General features: G+C 43.5%; 7 protein-coding genes and 1 long non-coding RNA gene across 10 annotated transcripts in view; 4 read left to right on the forward strand and 4 right to left on the reverse strand.

Moving 5' to 3' along the window:
* Nucleotides 1-1,975, forward strand: part of LOC104817545 (BTB/POZ and MATH domain-containing protein 2-like) — a 3,539-nt gene extending 1,564 nt beyond the window's left edge. The window contains exons 2-6 of one of the 2 annotated variants that reach the window (XR_772541.1): nt 1-192; nt 528-876; nt 1,020-1,296; nt 1,425-1,716; nt 1,883-1,975. Coding sequence is in view for 1 of the 2 variants with exons in the window: in XM_010546776.1 (XP_010545078.1) it covers nt 1-192; nt 528-876; nt 1,020-1,296; nt 1,425-1,603 (997 nt within the window). In the remaining variant the exon portion in view is untranslated. Of the gene's footprint in view, nt 193-527; nt 877-1,019; nt 1,297-1,424; nt 1,785-1,882 lie in introns of those variants that run through there. The other variant, XM_010546776.1, reaches the window with a different exon arrangement.
* LOC104817623 lies at nt 1,876-2,450 on the reverse strand (the record flags this gene model as incomplete). Its single annotated transcript, XM_010546874.1, has 1 exon — nt 1,876-2,450. A coding segment is annotated over one exon (537 nt), but the record flags the coding sequence as incomplete, so codon positions are not given.
* A 3-nt stretch (nt 2,451-2,453) lies between these two features.
* Nucleotides 2,454-3,053, reverse strand: LOC104817546. The gene is made up of 2 exons (XR_772542.1): nt 2,703-3,053; nt 2,454-2,610 (listed from the first exon to the last, which is right to left on the reverse strand). It is a non-coding gene; the product is annotated as an uncharacterized LOC104817546 (long non-coding RNA).
* An 83-nt stretch (nt 3,054-3,136) lies between these two features.
* On the forward strand, nt 3,137-5,686 carry LOC104817548 (RNA exonuclease 4). Of its 2 annotated transcripts, XM_010546779.1 has the most exons (8): nt 3,137-3,275; nt 3,470-3,526; nt 3,626-3,777; nt 3,876-4,009; nt 4,286-4,503; nt 4,584-4,766; nt 4,879-4,959; nt 5,220-5,686. In XM_010546779.1, the coding sequence occupies exons 1-8, from the start codon at nt 3,235-3,237 to the stop codon at nt 5,458-5,460; spliced, it is 1,107 nt and encodes a 368-aa protein (XP_010545081.1). In that variant the 5' UTR covers nt 3,137-3,234; the 3' UTR covers nt 5,461-5,686. The 2 variants fall into 2 exon arrangements, with proteins under 2 accessions (XP_010545081.1, XP_010545082.1); XM_010546780.1 differs by lacking the exon at nt 3,470-3,526.
* Nucleotides 5,687-5,908: 222 nt separating this feature from the next.
* On the reverse strand, nt 5,909-7,120 carry LOC104817547 (EID1-like F-box protein 3; the record flags this gene model as incomplete). Its single annotated transcript, XM_010546778.2, has 1 exon — nt 5,909-7,120. A coding segment is annotated over one exon (864 nt), but the record flags the coding sequence as incomplete, so codon positions are not given.
* A 4,536-nt stretch (nt 7,121-11,656) lies between these two features.
* On the forward strand, nt 11,657-13,823 carry LOC104817550 (protein ROOT PRIMORDIUM DEFECTIVE 1). Its single transcript, XM_010546782.2, has 2 exons — nt 11,657-13,590; nt 13,700-13,823. Exon 1 carries the CDS (start codon nt 12,326-12,328, stop codon nt 13,538-13,540), a length of 1,215 nt encoding a protein of 404 aa, XP_010545084.1. The 5' UTR covers nt 11,657-12,325; the 3' UTR covers nt 13,541-13,590; nt 13,700-13,823.
* Nucleotides 13,824-13,984: 161 nt separating this feature from the next.
* Nucleotides 13,985-15,005, forward strand: LOC104817549 (lysine-rich arabinogalactan protein 19-like). The gene is made up of 2 exons (XM_010546781.1): nt 13,985-14,110; nt 14,192-15,005. Exon 2 carries the CDS (start codon nt 14,242-14,244, stop codon nt 14,779-14,781), a length of 540 nt encoding a protein of 179 aa, XP_010545083.1. The 5' UTR covers nt 13,985-14,110; nt 14,192-14,241; the 3' UTR covers nt 14,782-15,005.
* A 573-nt stretch (nt 15,006-15,578) lies between these two features.
* On the reverse strand, nt 15,579-16,772 carry LOC104817551 (adenylate isopentenyltransferase 3, chloroplastic). Its single transcript, XM_010546783.1, has one exon. The coding sequence runs from the start codon at nt 16,638-16,640 to the stop codon at nt 15,675-15,677; it is 966 nt and encodes a 321-aa protein (XP_010545085.1). The 5' UTR covers nt 16,641-16,772; the 3' UTR covers nt 15,579-15,674.

A 16,772-nucleotide genomic window follows, 5' to 3' on the forward strand; every position in this document is an offset into this window, starting at 1 on the left:
GAAGAGCGTGGAGGACAATGGGGCGTATGTGTCATTGTTCATTGCATTGGTAAGCCACGCGATAGATGTGAGGGCGCTGTTTGAGCTTACGCTGTTGGATCAGAGCGGCAAGGAGAGGCATAAGGTTCATAGCCATTTTGGGAGGACCCTTGAGAGCGGTCCGTACACGCTCAAGTATCGCGGTAGCATGTGGTGAGTCTTCCGGCCCAAGGTTTATGATCTGGGTTTCTCCTTCCTCGTGGGAGCCTTGATGATTTAGATTAGCTTATCTTGGTCTATTCCGTTTTGCGTCTACGGTTCTCGTTTTTGTATTGACCGCCACTGTTTAAATGAAAGTGAACACTGAATGGAGTAGAGCCTGAAATTCAAGCTATTTATATTTTATACCAATGATTAACGAATTTCCAATAAGAGATTAGCACAATGCTCTATTGGTTTTGGTGATTTGTTCCTCGAGGTTAGGCTTTGCAAATGTGTACATGAGCAGTAAACTCATTAACCTGTTTATGTATTGTTTTATTGAGCAGGGGATATAAACGATTCTTCAAGAGATCTCTTTTGGAGACATCTGACTATTTAAAAGGAGACTGTCTGATGGTGCACTGCAGTGTAGGTGTTGTTAGGTCTCGTGTTGAGGGGCCTCGGGTCTATTACATAGAGATTCCTCCTTCAGACATCTGCCACGACTTCGGGAAGCTCTTAGAAAGTGGAAAAGGCACCGACGTTAGTTTTGAAGTTGATGGTGAACTGTTTGCAGCTCATAAGCTCATCCTTGCTGCTCGCTCTCCTGTGTTTAGGGCTCAACTTTTTGGCCCTATGAAAGATCGGAATACACACTGTATAACAATTGAGGACATTGAAGCTCCAGTGTTTAAGGTCAGCCAGTCTTTGCTGTCTGGTTTGTTTTACAATCTGTGACATCAAGCCTCCATTCCATTTGTGATTGATATGACTTGTGAAGGCATGGAACTATAACGCTTGACAAATGTTTGTAAATTCCTCTTTGTTTCTTGACTCAGGCTCTTCTTCATTTCATTTACTGGGATTCTCTTCCTGATCTACAAGAGCTAGCTGGTTTGAATTCCAAATGGGCGTTGACTTTGATGTCTCAGCACCTTCTAGCTGCGGCCGACAGATATGGTCTGGAAAGGCTTAGGTTGCAATGCATGGCTAATCTTTGTGATGATGTCACCATTAACACGGTAGCAACCACTCTTGCGTTAGCGGAGCAGCACCACTGTTTCCAGCTGAAAAATGTCTGTCTCAAATACATTGCAATGCCTGAAAATTTGAGGGGTAATTCCGGTTTCTCAATCAAAAACTTTGTTGGTTATTTCTTCGTTGGCATTACCCAAAGCCCCAGTTTTAAGCATTTATGTTGTTGTGTTCTGAACAACTATTCTTTGCTCCTCTGTGCTGTGTAGCTGTGATGCAGACAGAGGGTTTTGAGTACCTGAAAGAAAGTTGTCCATCTGTCTTGACTGAGCTACTGGAGCAGGTGGCCAGAGTCAGCGAGCACTGCACGATAGTTAAGGGAACCGGGAGTGAAGCTGTCCTCGATGGAAGCGATGTCAATGGAAGACGAGTCAAACAAAGACTATAGGAGGAAAGGAAACAAAATCCTTTTCCAATACCATGAAAATTCTTTGTAGGTCAACAGTAAACCAAGAGGTGGGAGAGGAAAGGCAAATAAAGGCCCCCCCTCTCTCTCTCTAGGTATTGATCCTCAAACATTGTATCATTAGATGTAAATGTAGCTTTGTTAATGCAGTGTGCTTTACGTCTCATACCAGTTCAGGTTATAAGATGAATTGCCACAGGCGCAAAACTTCCGTTTCCAAGTAAACATTCTGTTTGCTTGCAATTGTCTACGTGTTTGCAGGAACTGTAACATGTTACTGTTCACGACTGAGTCAGAAGCGGGGGTAGTGCAGTGTGGGGTTGACCATCTGTGGAGGAAGAGGCTGGAAGTGCAATGTTGGTGGCGGTGGCATTGGTGGTTGGCCCATGACGAAGTATGGAGGAGGGTATGGTGGAAGGTGGCCATGTGGGGGTGGTGCTCTGCTGGGAAATGACCCCCAGGCTCTTCCATTCTCGAGCCCCCTCTGCCAGTTTCGAGTCTCTCTTACCGGAGCCGATGATGTGGAAGGTTGGACCTTTACCTTGCTGGATTTGATCCGGAAGAAGCACTGGAGAAAGGAACACTTGCTCTGTCTCGATCTGACCATCTCCACCTCCTTGTCATGCTGAGAAAGGAACACTTGCTCCGTCTCGAACTGGCTTGTGTCGGGGCTGTCGTCAAGCAATGAGTGATTCTGCACTGATATGAGTTGTGCTTCTTTACCCAATTTCTGAATCTTACTGAGCAGCTTGTTCGGGTTCACTTCTCCTGAAACTGTCATCAACCCTTCTTCTGCATTGTACTCTACTGTCCTCACCCCTTTTCCATTTCATTTTTTTTCTTCTTTTTATCAGATTTGCAGTTTGTAGAATATATTTAAAAAAGAAAAAAAGATGAAGAGGAAAATCACCAGAGAGACGCTGCAACTTTCTCTTGACAACTGTTTGGCAACCGTTGCAACACTTTACATCAACTTTTACAACGAAAGTCTCCATTCCCCAAAAAACAAACATAGAAACTCGTCAGTTAACTGATATTCAACTGTCAAAACCTCTGTATATATAGTCAGGTCGACAAGTACCCGGGCTGATGGAGTTTGGCTCTCCATCCAAGAAGCTTGGTGGACGGATCTCTAAAACTCCTCGAAAGAAACCGCAGAAACCCTAATCTGAAGCTCCACCAAAGACAAGACAAAGCGCTTTGTGAAATTTTCCATGTGGTTTCCAAAAACTTGCATGGAAGACTTTTCCATATTTTGATGGATTTGCGTATATTCACCCAACATAGACTCTTTCCATATCCCATCTTTTTACTTGATTTTACGTAATATTTTTTATATTTGCCAAAAAAATCACTGCGGATTTTACTGGGCCAGCTCATACAGGCCCATTTGGCCCGAATATTCTCCATTCCGTCTTGTCATTTGCCGAGGAGAGGGTGGAAATATAAATTTGTAAAATTTAAAGGTCGTAAAATTGTAGTTTCATATATAGAAAGGGCGATCGTGCAATTTCTCGTGAATTCTGAGTGCCCATTCCCCTTCCCCATCACAGCGGCGAGCGCACTTTTCCTTCCAAATTTCACTTGTCTCGAGGGAATCCACGGTCATCTCCATGGAGCCTGGTTCGGATCCTCCCAGTAGCCAGAGGCTTAGGTTTGCTTCTCTCTTCATCATTCCAATCTTCCTAAATTTACGCATAATTCGAGCTCCTTTTCTGAGAACATGAAGGAGAAAGTTGTGCTAGTTTTACGATTTCGTTAGGGTATTTCACGGAAATGTCAAGCTTTTCTTCTTTTTTTCAATAGACGATAAACTTAGATGCATGACCAGAATCGCTTTGGATGCAGAACTGTCCAGTATTGGTACGCAGGGACTCGATCCCTGCATGATAATGTTGGGAATCGGTGTGTAGTTCTTCAGTATCGTGTGTATAGGCAGCTCTGATCATAGAGTGAATTTCCGGGTATCTCCGTTTTCAATCCTGTGGTGGTGTGTATCTGCAGGCACAAATGTGTCGCGTGCTACAAGCAGTTCAATAGAAAAGAACACCTCGTTGAACACATGAAGATTGCTTACCACTCAGTTCATCAGCCTAGGTGTGGTGTTTGTCTGAAGCACTGTAAATCATTGGAGTCTGTTAGGGAACACCTTAATGGTATGGCATATGGATGCTTGTCCTTTGACGGACCTTCCTTTTGTCCTTAGTCATGGCTACTTTCAGTTTTTTAAAACGAAGATCATATGATGTCTCAGGCCCTCTAGCTAAGGGGAACTGTGCCTCCATTTTCTCTGAACGAGGCTGCAGTCTTTGTCTCAGAGTCTTTGAAGAAGCCAGTGCCTTGGCAGAGCATAAACATAAATGTCGCTTGTCTGCACCTGTTCCAATTGTAAGTTGAGCGACACTTCTTGTGTTGTTGTATTTTCTATATCTCTGTTAATTATGGCATGTCAACTAGGAAGCACCAAGCGTGAACCACTCATGTCTCAAAGAAGTAAAAAACGAAGCCAATCCTTGTCATTAACAAAATGTTTCTATAACTTTTTGATCGATGCCCCCATGTAATTGATTGCTTGTTGTGTGTGGTTGTTCGTATGCAAATGACAGAGTTATTTTTCCTACTCTACCTAGATGTTAGCCTCTTGCACTGGCATTTTCATGTTAGGGAACAACTTGTATAGGACCTTGGGCAGATGGTTCTAGATCACATAATAATTGCTCAACCAGCAGAGGCCCTAAGGCAGTGGCAGTTGACTGCGAAATGGTTGGTGGCGGAGATGACGGGTCAATTGACCTGTGCGCAAGGGTATGCATTGTTGATGAAGAGGAGAATGTGATCCTTGACACTTTTGTTCAACCACAAATCCCCGTTACCAATTACAGGTTCTGGTGTTGCACATTCTGCTAGTTTAAAGACATTGTTTTTCTTATAGATTGTTACTGCTGATTCTCCTTGGTCTCAGGCACGAGGTAACTGGATTGACCAAAAATGATTTGAAGGATGGTATGCCGTTTAGGAATGTCCAAGAAAAATTTTTGTCAATCTTGTATGACGGACATTATGTTCGAAGGCCTCTTCTTGTCGGTCATGGCTTAAAGTACGATTTGGATTGCTTGAGAATTAGTTATCCCGGCCACCTGCTGAGGTATGTAAAACTAACGAAATTTGTTCTGTTATTTCTTTTTTGCCTGCTCCGATAAGTTTGGTTGAAATTTCCCTTTTCAGCCTGTTACTTATTTCCTTCTTTCCATCTTTAGAGACACTGCGAAATACCAGCCATTGATGAAAACAAATATCAGCAGCCAATCCCTCAAGTATCTAACCAAGTCGTATCTCGGGTTAGTTATCCTGAAATTTTGTATATCTTTCTGTTCGTTGACATTGATTTAGATCTTAGTTTGGTTGCATAGGTCGTAGTACTTTCATTCTTGTTTTGGAAACCCGAAGTTTTTTTTCTCAACTTGTCTACCTGAAGCCTGTCCTGAGTGTTCTCTGATCCTTGTTGTGGAGGGCCAAGCTTATCCAGAAACGACAGAACACCAAACACAGGATTCATCTCAAGTTTCTCATAATTCTCTGAATGTCAACGCTTGTGTAGGTACAAAATTCAATCAGGGAAACATTGCCCTTATGAGGACTGTGTATCTGCAATGAGACTGTACAAGAAAATGCGTGATCAAGATCATCGTTTTGCGGGAAAGCTAGACACAGCGAAGCCTGGAAATGGGTTGAACTTGTGGAAACAGGGGGACCTAGAGAAGATGACCCCGGAAGAGCTGTACGAGATCTCGAGATCAGAATACTGGTGCTGGTGCCTGGACAGGGTCATCGAGCAGTGAAGTCTTAAGCCTGTCCGAGGTGGGATAATTTTGATGGAAAGACAGAAATGCAGGTGCTATGAGAGTGTTGGTGTTGGGATGATCATGTTCATCTTTTGTTGTACGTAGATCATCTATCGGGTAAATATCTTAGGTTTTAGAACTCTTCACTCTTTTGTCCGTACCTTTTGAGGATGCGTCTCAAAGTCTTGGTCTTCTTCTTATACGAGGTAAGTGTTTCTCCGTATAGGTTATTATTGTACAAAAGCTCTCGAGCTCTGAGAAACGACATCTAATATGGGTATAGTGGAGGCAATCGATATCTGATGCCCTCTTACAACGAAACTGTTCCCAAGTCATATGGTCGGCTAAATCCAAGTGGACTACGTAACGTTTGTTCGAAATGGCGGTTAGAATCTTGAATTTCATTGCAAGCTTTGACGTTATATATATCGAACTACAAACATGGTGTTAGGCAAATGTTTAATTAATCTTATAATTCACAAATGGGGTCCAAAGCGTTTGTAACCGGAAACAAAAATCGCAGTTAAATGGTGAATTCAATCGCAGTGGCACTCTAGATCTTGAGCCGGTCTATACAAGTAGACCATACCCTCTCTACAATCAACTCTAAACCCTGCCAAATCCTACCAAACCGAACCCAAATGCGTGTGGGCAAAAGCATGTTTGTACACGTCAGCCTCCCATATCCACTACAGTTCGAGCTGTCCTTGCCACGTGTCAAAGAGAGAGAATCCTGAGACATGTCTTGATCCTTCCGCGTAGCCAAATCAGATTCCGGTCAAATCCACGCTACCTACTCACCGCAGTCGAAATCGTCGTCTTCCTCGTCATCGTCGTCGTCATATTCTCGCCGGTCTTCGTCAGAGGAGAGCCGAACCAGCCAGCAAGTGCCGTGCAAGTGGCCGTTGACGCACACGAAGAACTCAACCCCTCCGTCGCGCGATCCCAGCCGCCGGGCGGCACTCCTCGGCACCAGACGCGCCGCCGTCATGCTCCACACGCGCGCTCCACAGTACGGACACCTCACATTCTCTTCCAGCTCTGCCCGCCGTCGCACCAGACACTCTCTCGTCTTCGACCGCATGAATCCCTTAAATACCCCTCTGAAAATCCCTAGATCGTCCTCTGCCTCCCCCGTCCTGTGCTCGCACGGATCGCTCACGTACAGCAGATCCCCGCGGCACCTCTTCGCCAGGAAACTACGGCCTGAGGTCTTCGAGAACCGGGACTCTCTCACGAAGTGGCCCGGCGACGGGCGACTCAGCTCGAAATGCCGTGTCGACTCGCTCCCGCAGCAAAAGAACATGACCTTGGCGAGGGTGTGCCATCCGCCGTCGATGCGGCCGTTGGGTTTGGAGTCGGACAATGCGGCCGCCATCCGCGGGGCCCGGTGCAGACAGAGCATGCGCCAGAGGAGCCGCCTGGCTATGGCGCGGAGCTTGCGGTTGATGGAGGCGGTGGCACAGAGCGTGTGTATGTCCCATTTCATGGACTCGAAGACGAGTGCGAGGACTTGCTCGTCCTCTATCCCTGACTCACCCGAGTTGATCCACCGCCTCGGTTGGCTCTGGTCCAATCTGAGCCGTCTATTCGCATTCATCTGGACGACAAACCATGCGTTTCTGGACGGCAGCGACACTCTACACGCGACGGGATCTTATATATCCATTGGTACGGTGCTCGAGGATAGGACACGTGTCCACAAACTACGAAAGACGACCCAAAGGCTATTAAATGTGGAGAGATCCTATTGGTTGCGGGACTCATGTCGAACAGATATTTGCGTAAACGCCACAACAGAGAATCGAAGGGAATAACTAACATCCGGGTTGGAGAAAAAAAAAAACAGGAGCCAGGAGCGCCACGTGTCGGATCGCAGACGCGAATCCAAAACATCGTTGTCGGGAAGCAAAATATCTGCGGGACACGTGTCGAACTGTGGGAGAGACAGAACATCAGGAGACCGCGTTTATTCTGTGGCAGAGAAACGTGGCAGCTGCGGAGCAAATACAAGTTATAATGAGAGACAACGAAAGAGTCATACTTTTTTGGGTGGCCCATCTTTCGAGATCTCTGCTTTTGCCGGAAACCGATGTTTCGATCTTCTATTTGAAAAATAAATATTAAGAAAATATCTGCTGGGTTAGAGGTCTAGAAGATGCGGTGGCAATCGGCAAAATAACACGTTTACTTATCGGCTCCATTGTTTATGTTTGTGGTCTACGTGTTTTAATATCCCAAGTCCTTAGCGTTGGAATCTAACGTCATTTCATTTCCTCGTGGTATTTATAGATAGTATACATTTAAATATTTTTTGTTACATAAAATGAGTATTGGTTTTTACCAACAAAAAATGAGTATTAGCTGGAACAAATCAGAGCCATAAGAATTTTTTTTTACGTAACAATCATAGTAGCTAACAAAAAATTGTTTTTTTTAGGGTAAATTGTAGCAATACTGACCAAATGATTTTTTTTTTTCACGAGTGTAAGGATGTGAGCATATATGCCCATTCAGACGTGTCGGCATGTGAATGATGATGATCTCCACTCCTCTCTCTCTAGTGGTTATAACTGTTCCAAATAATTCCATTCCCTTTAACGGATTCTGGATACTGCAGTGGAACACTTGACCACATTGACGAACATGTGCTCACTAATCGTCTAAAATGTATTGTGTAATATATACATATACATGATTTACGTTAGATACAATACAATAGTGTGGTAGAGTTTGATACAGAAACATGATTAAGGTGTAAAATTTGTATACAAACACATGGATATTGTTAACCCCCTTTACACATTACCATTACACACATCGGTTAATGACCATAAACTAAACCCAATAGTGGACATCTACCGAGCCCAGTCAGCCTCGTCCTTCTTTATTACGGGTAGTTTCTAACAAAGCCCATAAACTTGATCATTTCGAGTGGGTTATTGATGGGCCACTATTGGGCCCATTTAGCCCAAGTTTACATGCATGCGAGAATAGGTTTAGCTCTCAACTCCCCACAAATTGCTATCCCCCTAAAACGTTCACGAAATATAAACAAAATCGTATATATTTTCATTGAACCAAGTTATCCTTATTAAACCACATTTCATTAATATTCTATTAAAACTGAATATTTTTAATTGAGAATGAAATTATAAATTTACTTTAAAAAATTAAGTATAATGATATTTATTTAAAAACGGAGGTAGTATAGTAATCGCATTCGTTAGCCCACAGTTGATTTTTAACCTGACAACTTTGATGGTTGTTAAATTTCAAAATTACACGTGGGCTTTGTCTTGCCGTCCCTTCACAACTTTGCCGAAAACTCAACATCTTATCGACAAACTATAGTAGTGTATGATAATAATTTTTATTTGAATCACAAAGCGAAGGAAGAGACAACAAACGAAACATCTACAAACAACGATATATGAGTTATGGAAGGAAAGAAATCATTGAATCTTTCGAGGGAGACGAAGATCAATTGAACACACACGTTGGAAGGTGGACCGGACTATTCGGAATATTTTGTTATCTATCAAAGGAAATTCCAGTAATGATAGGAGATCTTTACTTGCAGATTGGTATTATTTGACGCGAGAAACACGACATTAATCCAATAGCTTGTTTTCTACCTTAGTTACCATTTTCTAGTAGGTTCCAAATCTTTTGTATGCAAACAATTGCTCGAATGTAACTTTTCAGTATATAATACAAATCACCTCTTACAAAAAAAAAAAAAATGTATTTGGATTAATTATTAAAAAAATTGATAATCTCCTTAAATCTCTACAGATAAAAATTCAAAAATAATAATATTTTCAATAGAGAAATTCATTAAAAAAAATAAAAAGATATAGTTGGATTATATTTACCTGAAATATTTGTAAAAAGATTTGGAATCACGTTTAGATCAATAACGTTAAAACATTAATGTTTTTTTTTGTGAAAAATTAAAACATTAATGTTGAAATCACAAAGGATATTTAGGAGAGTATAATTTTCTATTTATTGAAATTACAAAAAATAAGTTTTTTAGCTGTCTGCATCTTTTAAAGTTTTTGTGTGTGTGTGTGTGTTGTTGGTATTTTTAGAGTAAATGAATGGGGTTTATTAATAATCTCTCCAGAGATTCATAGTTATATGTATTACGGATATGGTGGAGGAGTTAAATGTTCGTAAATGATATAATATGGATCGGTGAAACACATATGTGTTTGGCAGTAAAGTTGTTCGGTTTGTGAGTGAGGTATACCTCAACTCGGATGAAGTAGAACTCAGTCTTCATGATGAAAACGAAATTTCCTTTACAGAAATGTAACTCGGTCAATGTTAGATCTAACTCGGACCGTGTTGCTTTTCTAAGGAAAAACTCGTGTTGCACAGAAATTTGACACGGCCCGTGTCAGATGGAACTCGATCCGAGTCAAAAGTCTGTGAGAAGTACTTCATGTTGTGTCAAGTGTAACTCGGAACATGACAGTTATATACGAACTGATGCGATTCTTCGCGTAATAACTGCAGATTTTGTAACTTTTGGTGATGTTCTTTGGTGTTTATATATTAAAGATGTCAGAATAAGTTGGGTACGAGATTAATTCCAATTTTGAGAGATTTTGAGAGCACTTTCGGAAGTTTCTTGCAAAAACTATCCCGAGAACTTTCGTTCATCTTCTTCTTCACGTTTCCTTGTCTGTGCGTTCTTGAACGAGCAATTCTAGAACGTATTTCTCTTCATTGTATCTCAGAATCGTATTCCGGTAGTCCTTGCTCGTAACGGACGGAATAACGGTTTTAGGAAAGTGTCTACACGCCTTGAAGAGATATCCGGTCCCTCGGTTCGATTTCATTCTCGTTTTTCCGTTGTTTATCCTCCAGATTTCTAACATGTGTGTGTGTTTAGATTCCATGCACCTGCTGATATTTTTCAGAGGATTTATCCTCCATAAGCAGTGTGTTGGGGGTGGGGTAAATAACTAATGACAAAAGGAACAACCTTATCTCTTACTCACGCTGTCTTGTGTGAAAAGAACCGCAGCAACTCTCGACCACACAGAGACAGGTATCCCACGTGGGCTTGGGCCCATTTAAGGACTGCGTCAAAATATAGTGGGCCCATTGTAGCCCAAATCTGGTCGTTGCATTTGCAATGAACCACCTTTTTTGTTATTTTGTTGAACGTGACCCATCAATCTTACGTGTCTCTCCTTGCTCGTGGAAAAACGCTTTTGTATACCTATCACAATGGATTCATTTATCCATAACTCCAATATCATTATTATTTATTTTGTATTATATTACATCGTCTTTAGTTATATATTGTATATATTACATTTCAGAAAATGTAATTAAAGATTTTAGAGTTGGGGTTTACAAACTCAACACCCAAACCGATGAACGGTCGGTTTATAAACGGAACAAAATACCAAAAAAAGCTCATCACCTCAACACTTTCAAGAATCAACCAAATATGCTCCAACAACAAATTTGTTGATGACGATGCATGTTTAATAATCTCTTCGTAAAAAGAAGCAGTGAGAACTTCAATCAGAATTGTTGTTGTTCGGAACTTTTATGGCCGCAGGAGGGGAGTGGAAGAAACGCGTGAAGGTACGAAGGAGTGGGGGGGGAGAAAGGGAGAGAGCGACACGTGGCAGACATGTCGGGTTGACTCGTCAAGGAGAAAGCGCACGTGACTACCCAACCTAGTTCAAGTTGTCCGGTTGGTCCCCGCGTCGGACTGCGACCTCTCCCCTCATTCCTTGCCTACTCTCTTCTCTGTCATATCAATACATACCTATATCGATGATTGCAAGAGAAGTATAGAACGATCAGAACAAGTAGTTTTATTGGTAAAAGGTTAATTGGTGAATATTGTAAATAATAACTTTTCTTTGTTTGAAGAAATTACTTGCATGATCGATGTAATGTAACAATCATTTATAACAAAACAAATAAATGTCACAATAGAGAGGGGGCATAAGGAAACAGATGAACCTCAATAACGAAAAGGTGATGAAGATGGACACCGAACATAGGTTGAGTTGAGAGAAGGAAGACAAAAGCTATAATGGTTAAAGCGTGTGTTCTCACAGTGGGTCCTCTTTCTCCCTCCTGCAATTTCCATCCACCACATATTCGCCCCCTCCCTCATCCCCTATCCTATTTTCTCATGTATTTCTCTCTCTCTCCCTATATATACACACACACACACATCCCCTCATTCTCATCCCTTGGAGTTCGAAGCTATACAAAACAGTGAACCCATTTCCCAGCAGCGATTCGACCGCAAGCGTTTGCTCAAAATGGCGGCGACTGTGTATTCCGGGAGGTGCACGAAGATCCGGACATGGCAGAGAGGTTCGAAGCAGATGAGAGAGCAAAGGGCTCGGCTTTACATCATATGGAGATGCACTGTATTGCTTCTATGTTGGCATGATTAGTTCACATATCGACACTATGTCTTCCTCTCAAAGGCGGGAAAAGAGACGCCGAAGAGGGAAGGAAAATTAGGACTCTGGTCTTAGTAGGCCATGGAGAGTACATGTGTGCCACTTGTGTTCCGATGGAACGGGAAAGTCATGCTCTTGACTTTGGGGTTGTTCTGTTGTGTAGAGTCTAATTCTTCAGGTGTCTTGCCTTTTGCTGCTGTTTTAGTTTGAACAGTTTTAAGTATGCAAAGTAAAAGTGTATAATCCTGGTTCTTAACCAATCACAGACTGACACGAACAAAACGATTAGCCTCCTCAAAACGCCGCGTTTTCTTAGGACGACACGAGACGAGACTATATCTTACTTCTCCCGAAGCCGCACCCTCCCAGTAATAATAGGCCTAAACCCTAAATCCCTTACACCGGGAATGATGTTCAGAAGCCCATCACTCTCCCGTGAAATCATCGAGTCCCTGAAAAACTCGCCTTTAAACCCTAGATCAACCCTTCAAATCAGACACATTTCGAGCTTGAAAGTGGTATGGCGGAAAGACCCAAAGCTGGACGAAGCCATCGAGAAGGAGAAACGGTACAAGCTCTGCGCCCGGGTCGTCAAAGAAGTGCTGAATGAACCGGGTCAAGTTATCCCTCTCCGATACCTTGAGAAACGGCGCGAGAGATTGCGTCTCAATGTAAAAGCTAAGACCTTTGTCGATCTCAATCCTCTTCTGTTCGAGGTGTACTATGATCGGATCAAACCCAAATCGGATCTCGTACAGTTCATCCGACCCACCGCCCGTCTCAAGGGATTTCTCGAGGAAGAAGAGAGGATTTACTCTGACCACGAGCCCCTGATTGTTTCGAAACTGTGTAAGATGCTGATGATGGCCAAAGATAGGGTAATCAACGTGGATAAATTGATTCACGTGAAGAGAGAGTTCGGGTTTCCTAATGATTTTCTGGTGAATTTGGTTCCGAGATACCCAAACTATTTCCGTTTAACAGGTTTTCCGGGGGAAGGCCAATCCTTTCTCGAGCTCGTTTCATGGAACCCTGATTTCGCGAAATCGGTGATTGAGCAGAGAGCGGAAGACGAAACTATTAAAACAGGAGTCCGAGTCCGACCCAATTTCAACGTGAAATTGCCATCCGGGTTTTTCCTCAGGAAGGAAATGAGGGAGTGGACGAGGGACTGGATAGAGCTTGACTACGTATCACCATACCAGGATGTGTCCCAATTAGATCAAGCTTCCAGAGAAATGGAGAAAAGAACAGTTGGGGTTCTACACGAATTGCTGTCTCTCTCGCTGTATAAGAGGGTTCCGGTTCCTATACTAGGCAAATTCAGCGATGAATACCGGTTTTCAAACGCTTTCTCGAGTGTCTTCACCCGTCATTCGGGTATTTTCTACTTGTCCCTGAAAGGAGGGATCAAGACAGCGGTCTTGAGAGAGGCTTACAAGGATGATGAGCTGATTGATAGAGATCCATTGCTGGAGATTAAGGATAAATTCGCCAGCTTATTGGAGGAAGGGTGGAAAGAAAGGAAAGAGAGACTGATTCGGCGCAAGGAAGAAGTTGAGGAAGATCTGAAGATGAAGGCGGCAAGGGATGAAGAACAGAAGGAGCCTCTCTGCAGTTGACCGGTCTAAATCTTCTAATCTTCTGGAACTTTGTACTGATTGAAGCGCAGGTATCGGTCAGACTTCACTTGGGGGGTTTCAGGGTATTTTAAGGAGCTTGATGCAGTGTGCTCTAGATTCCAATTCCATTCATTCCCCACTATATGATCCTCTATGCAGGTTTGGTTTAGTTAGTGAGTTTCGTCGGAAAAAGCCCTGTCTTTTCTGCTGTGGTTGATGTAAACCTGTCAGTCCATGTGCGTTGCAGTTGAATGGATTCAGTTGTCTCCTTTTGACACAATCATCCTTGATCTTTGTGGAAAATGTTCACTCCTTCTGGTTATAATAAATCCAGATCCGGTAACTGATGCCTAGCATGTCGACGGTGTTTTGATGACTCAAGATGTTGCCTTTCATGGGTAAGAAGATGCAGACATTAATTTATCATAATGAGTTAAACTGCTTCTTTGGTTGAGTTCAGTTCAGGTTTGGAACAGGTTGTGAAGTTCTAGAAGCAACCTAACTCTGAAGTCACACAAAACAGATGAAACCATTATCAAAATCCTGACGCAACAACAACAACAACAAGAGGTCCAACCCTCCACCCTCTTTTTGCCCTTCCACTTATATTATAACTCTGTTATCTGCTGTGATTATATATATATAAACCAGAACCATCAACCCATCTCTCTTCACACACCGATCATTTCGGTTCCAACCAAATGGAAACCACCGGTATGAGGTTGCTGCTTGCACCACCTCTTCTCATTATCATAATGGTGATCTCAGCTCTAACAGCAATCGGCCAAAGGATGCCAATCCCCGTACAGCGGCCTCTATGCACTTCTCAGTACGCGTTGGCTAATTACGCCTGCTCCCGTCTGCCCATTCTCCCAAACCCGCCTCTCCCGCCACTGACCCCGCCTCCTGCACCGGTGGACCCACCACCGTCTCCACCGGCCCCACCATCTCCAGACGACGACGACGACGATGAGCATGGGGAGCACCACCACCACCACCACCATGGGCACAAGCACCGGCATCACAGCCATCGCAGGCACAGGAGTCACAGGGTTGAACACAGGGAATCCTTTGCTGAGGCAGAGTGTTGCAAATGGTTGAAACAAATGGACAACGAATGCGTTTGCGACCTCCTTGTTCACCTGCCGCCTCTTCTGGCCAGGCCTGTTCATAACTACACAGTCTTCGTGGACGAGTCCTGCATCGTCACTTTCATCTGTGGTGGCAGATTCATTCGATGATCTCCTTGCCTTTTTTCTTTTGTTACTTCCTCCGGGTCTTATGAATACGATGCTTAATCTTCTCAATGTTTCAATAAAGTCGGGGGGCCTTCCACTCTCTGTATACTGTCCACGTAATTAGACTGGGGGGAGTCATATCTTATTATATATACATATATAAACCCTAGTTTCGGTGATGGTAAATGACCTCATGTCTATATTGTCAATATTCTTAAATATTGTAATGCCTGGCTTCTTCTATCTAATCACTGACGTTTGCATGTATATCGTTTCTAACATTAATTGTCCAAAATATTTCATGGAAATAAAGAATGGAACTATCATGGGAAACTTGACATTATACATAAAACATAATACAAGTGGGTCGGTTCATACTTCATAGTTTCTATCTGACACTGAAATATGGCATGATGGTTTAAAATGAGAGAAATGCTTAGAGGGTCATTAGTAACGTCGATTAGGTTGAAATGGCAAGGGGACCCACAAGGATATTCACAATTGTCAGCGGCAAATTCTGTACGGTATCACGCGCGCGTGCGCCTTGCCACCTAAGCGGCGAATACATTTGTTTGGATTTTATTCATTGTAATCAATTTCAAATTATTAGGGAGGGGGCACTCTCGAGCAATATCCATCCACTCCCATAATTTTCACACAGCAAAAGGTCATTTGATATTTTACTAATAAAACCAGCTCCAAAATTTAACAGTTACTATATTTGAACTGATTAACATGTTGTTTTATTTTTATGTTACACTCACAATCTCATATACATATATATATATATATATATATATATATATATCGTCACATCAAAGTGACCAAAAAGTTTTGTTAACAACTTATCATGCTACTAATCTTGATTCGCTTTGGTTGTGATTGTGGGGGGAAGATCAGGCCACGAGACACCGCGCCATGTTGCGACCCCGAGCGAGCGGACGGCTGGCGATGTCGAGGAGGAACCTGGCGACGGCGGGGGTGCTGGGGGCAGCCACCATCCTCTCCCACGTGCCGTCTGCATCTCCCTTCTGCCGGAAAACGGCCGTGGCATCGAGCCTTTGGATGCTCCATCCCTTAACCCTCCTGAGCCGTTCGATCTTCTCCCTCTGCCGACATGCCAACGCGCACGTGTTCCTCTTGATCTCCTCTATCACTTCCCTCAACATCTCCTCTCTCTCCCCATTGTTCAGGAACGGCTCTGCCCTGAAATACCAGTCGAACTCCTTAACTCCGATGGCCTTTCTGATTCCTCTCGTGTAATCCGAGTCCGAGTAATCGAACATCTCTCTCACTTCCTCCACCATTCCCTTCTCCGCCATCTTATCCACTCTCTCCGACACGAACCCCTGCAAGACCGGCATCGACACGTCCACCCACAGGAAACAGCAGTCGTACTTCGACCTGAACTTGCAGTCGTCGTCGTCAACCAAAGCCTCCACGTAAGAGTTCGAGCCTCCCACGATGATGGGGAGCTTACCACGACTGACGATGGACTCCACCGAGAGATTCGCCATCTGCTGGAAGTTGGCGGCCGTGAAATCAGCGTTGGGAGGCAAGACGCCGAGGAGGTGGTGAGGAACGCCGCAGCTTTCCTCGGCTGTGATCTTGTTGGTCACAATGTCGAGGCCTTGGTGGGCTTGGATCTTGTCGGAGTTTATGATCTCGGCCGGAAAACGGGTGGCGAGGTCGACGGAGAGTCGTGATTTTCCGGTGCCAGTGGCGCCCATGATGACGACGACCTTGTCTTTTGGAGGGTGGGGGTTGAGGCTGAGGATGTCGGGGTTGAGTCTCGTGGGGGAGAAGTCCAGTTGAGACGGCGGCAATGGCGGTCTACAAACGCTCATGCAAATCTTCATCATGCCGCTCAATTTTTTTGTGACGTGTATGTGTATACTAATGCTTTGACCTTATATTAACCAAACAAGGTAACAATTATGGAAATAAATATCGCAGATGTATATTCTATAGTTTTATATCTGCGTGCGTGTGTT

Source organism: Tarenaya hassleriana, unplaced genomic scaffold (assembly GCF_000463585.1).
Source record: "Tarenaya hassleriana unplaced genomic scaffold, ASM46358v1 Cleome27, whole genome shotgun sequence".
NCBI lineage: Eukaryota > Viridiplantae > Streptophyta > Magnoliopsida > Brassicales > Cleomaceae > Tarenaya > Tarenaya hassleriana.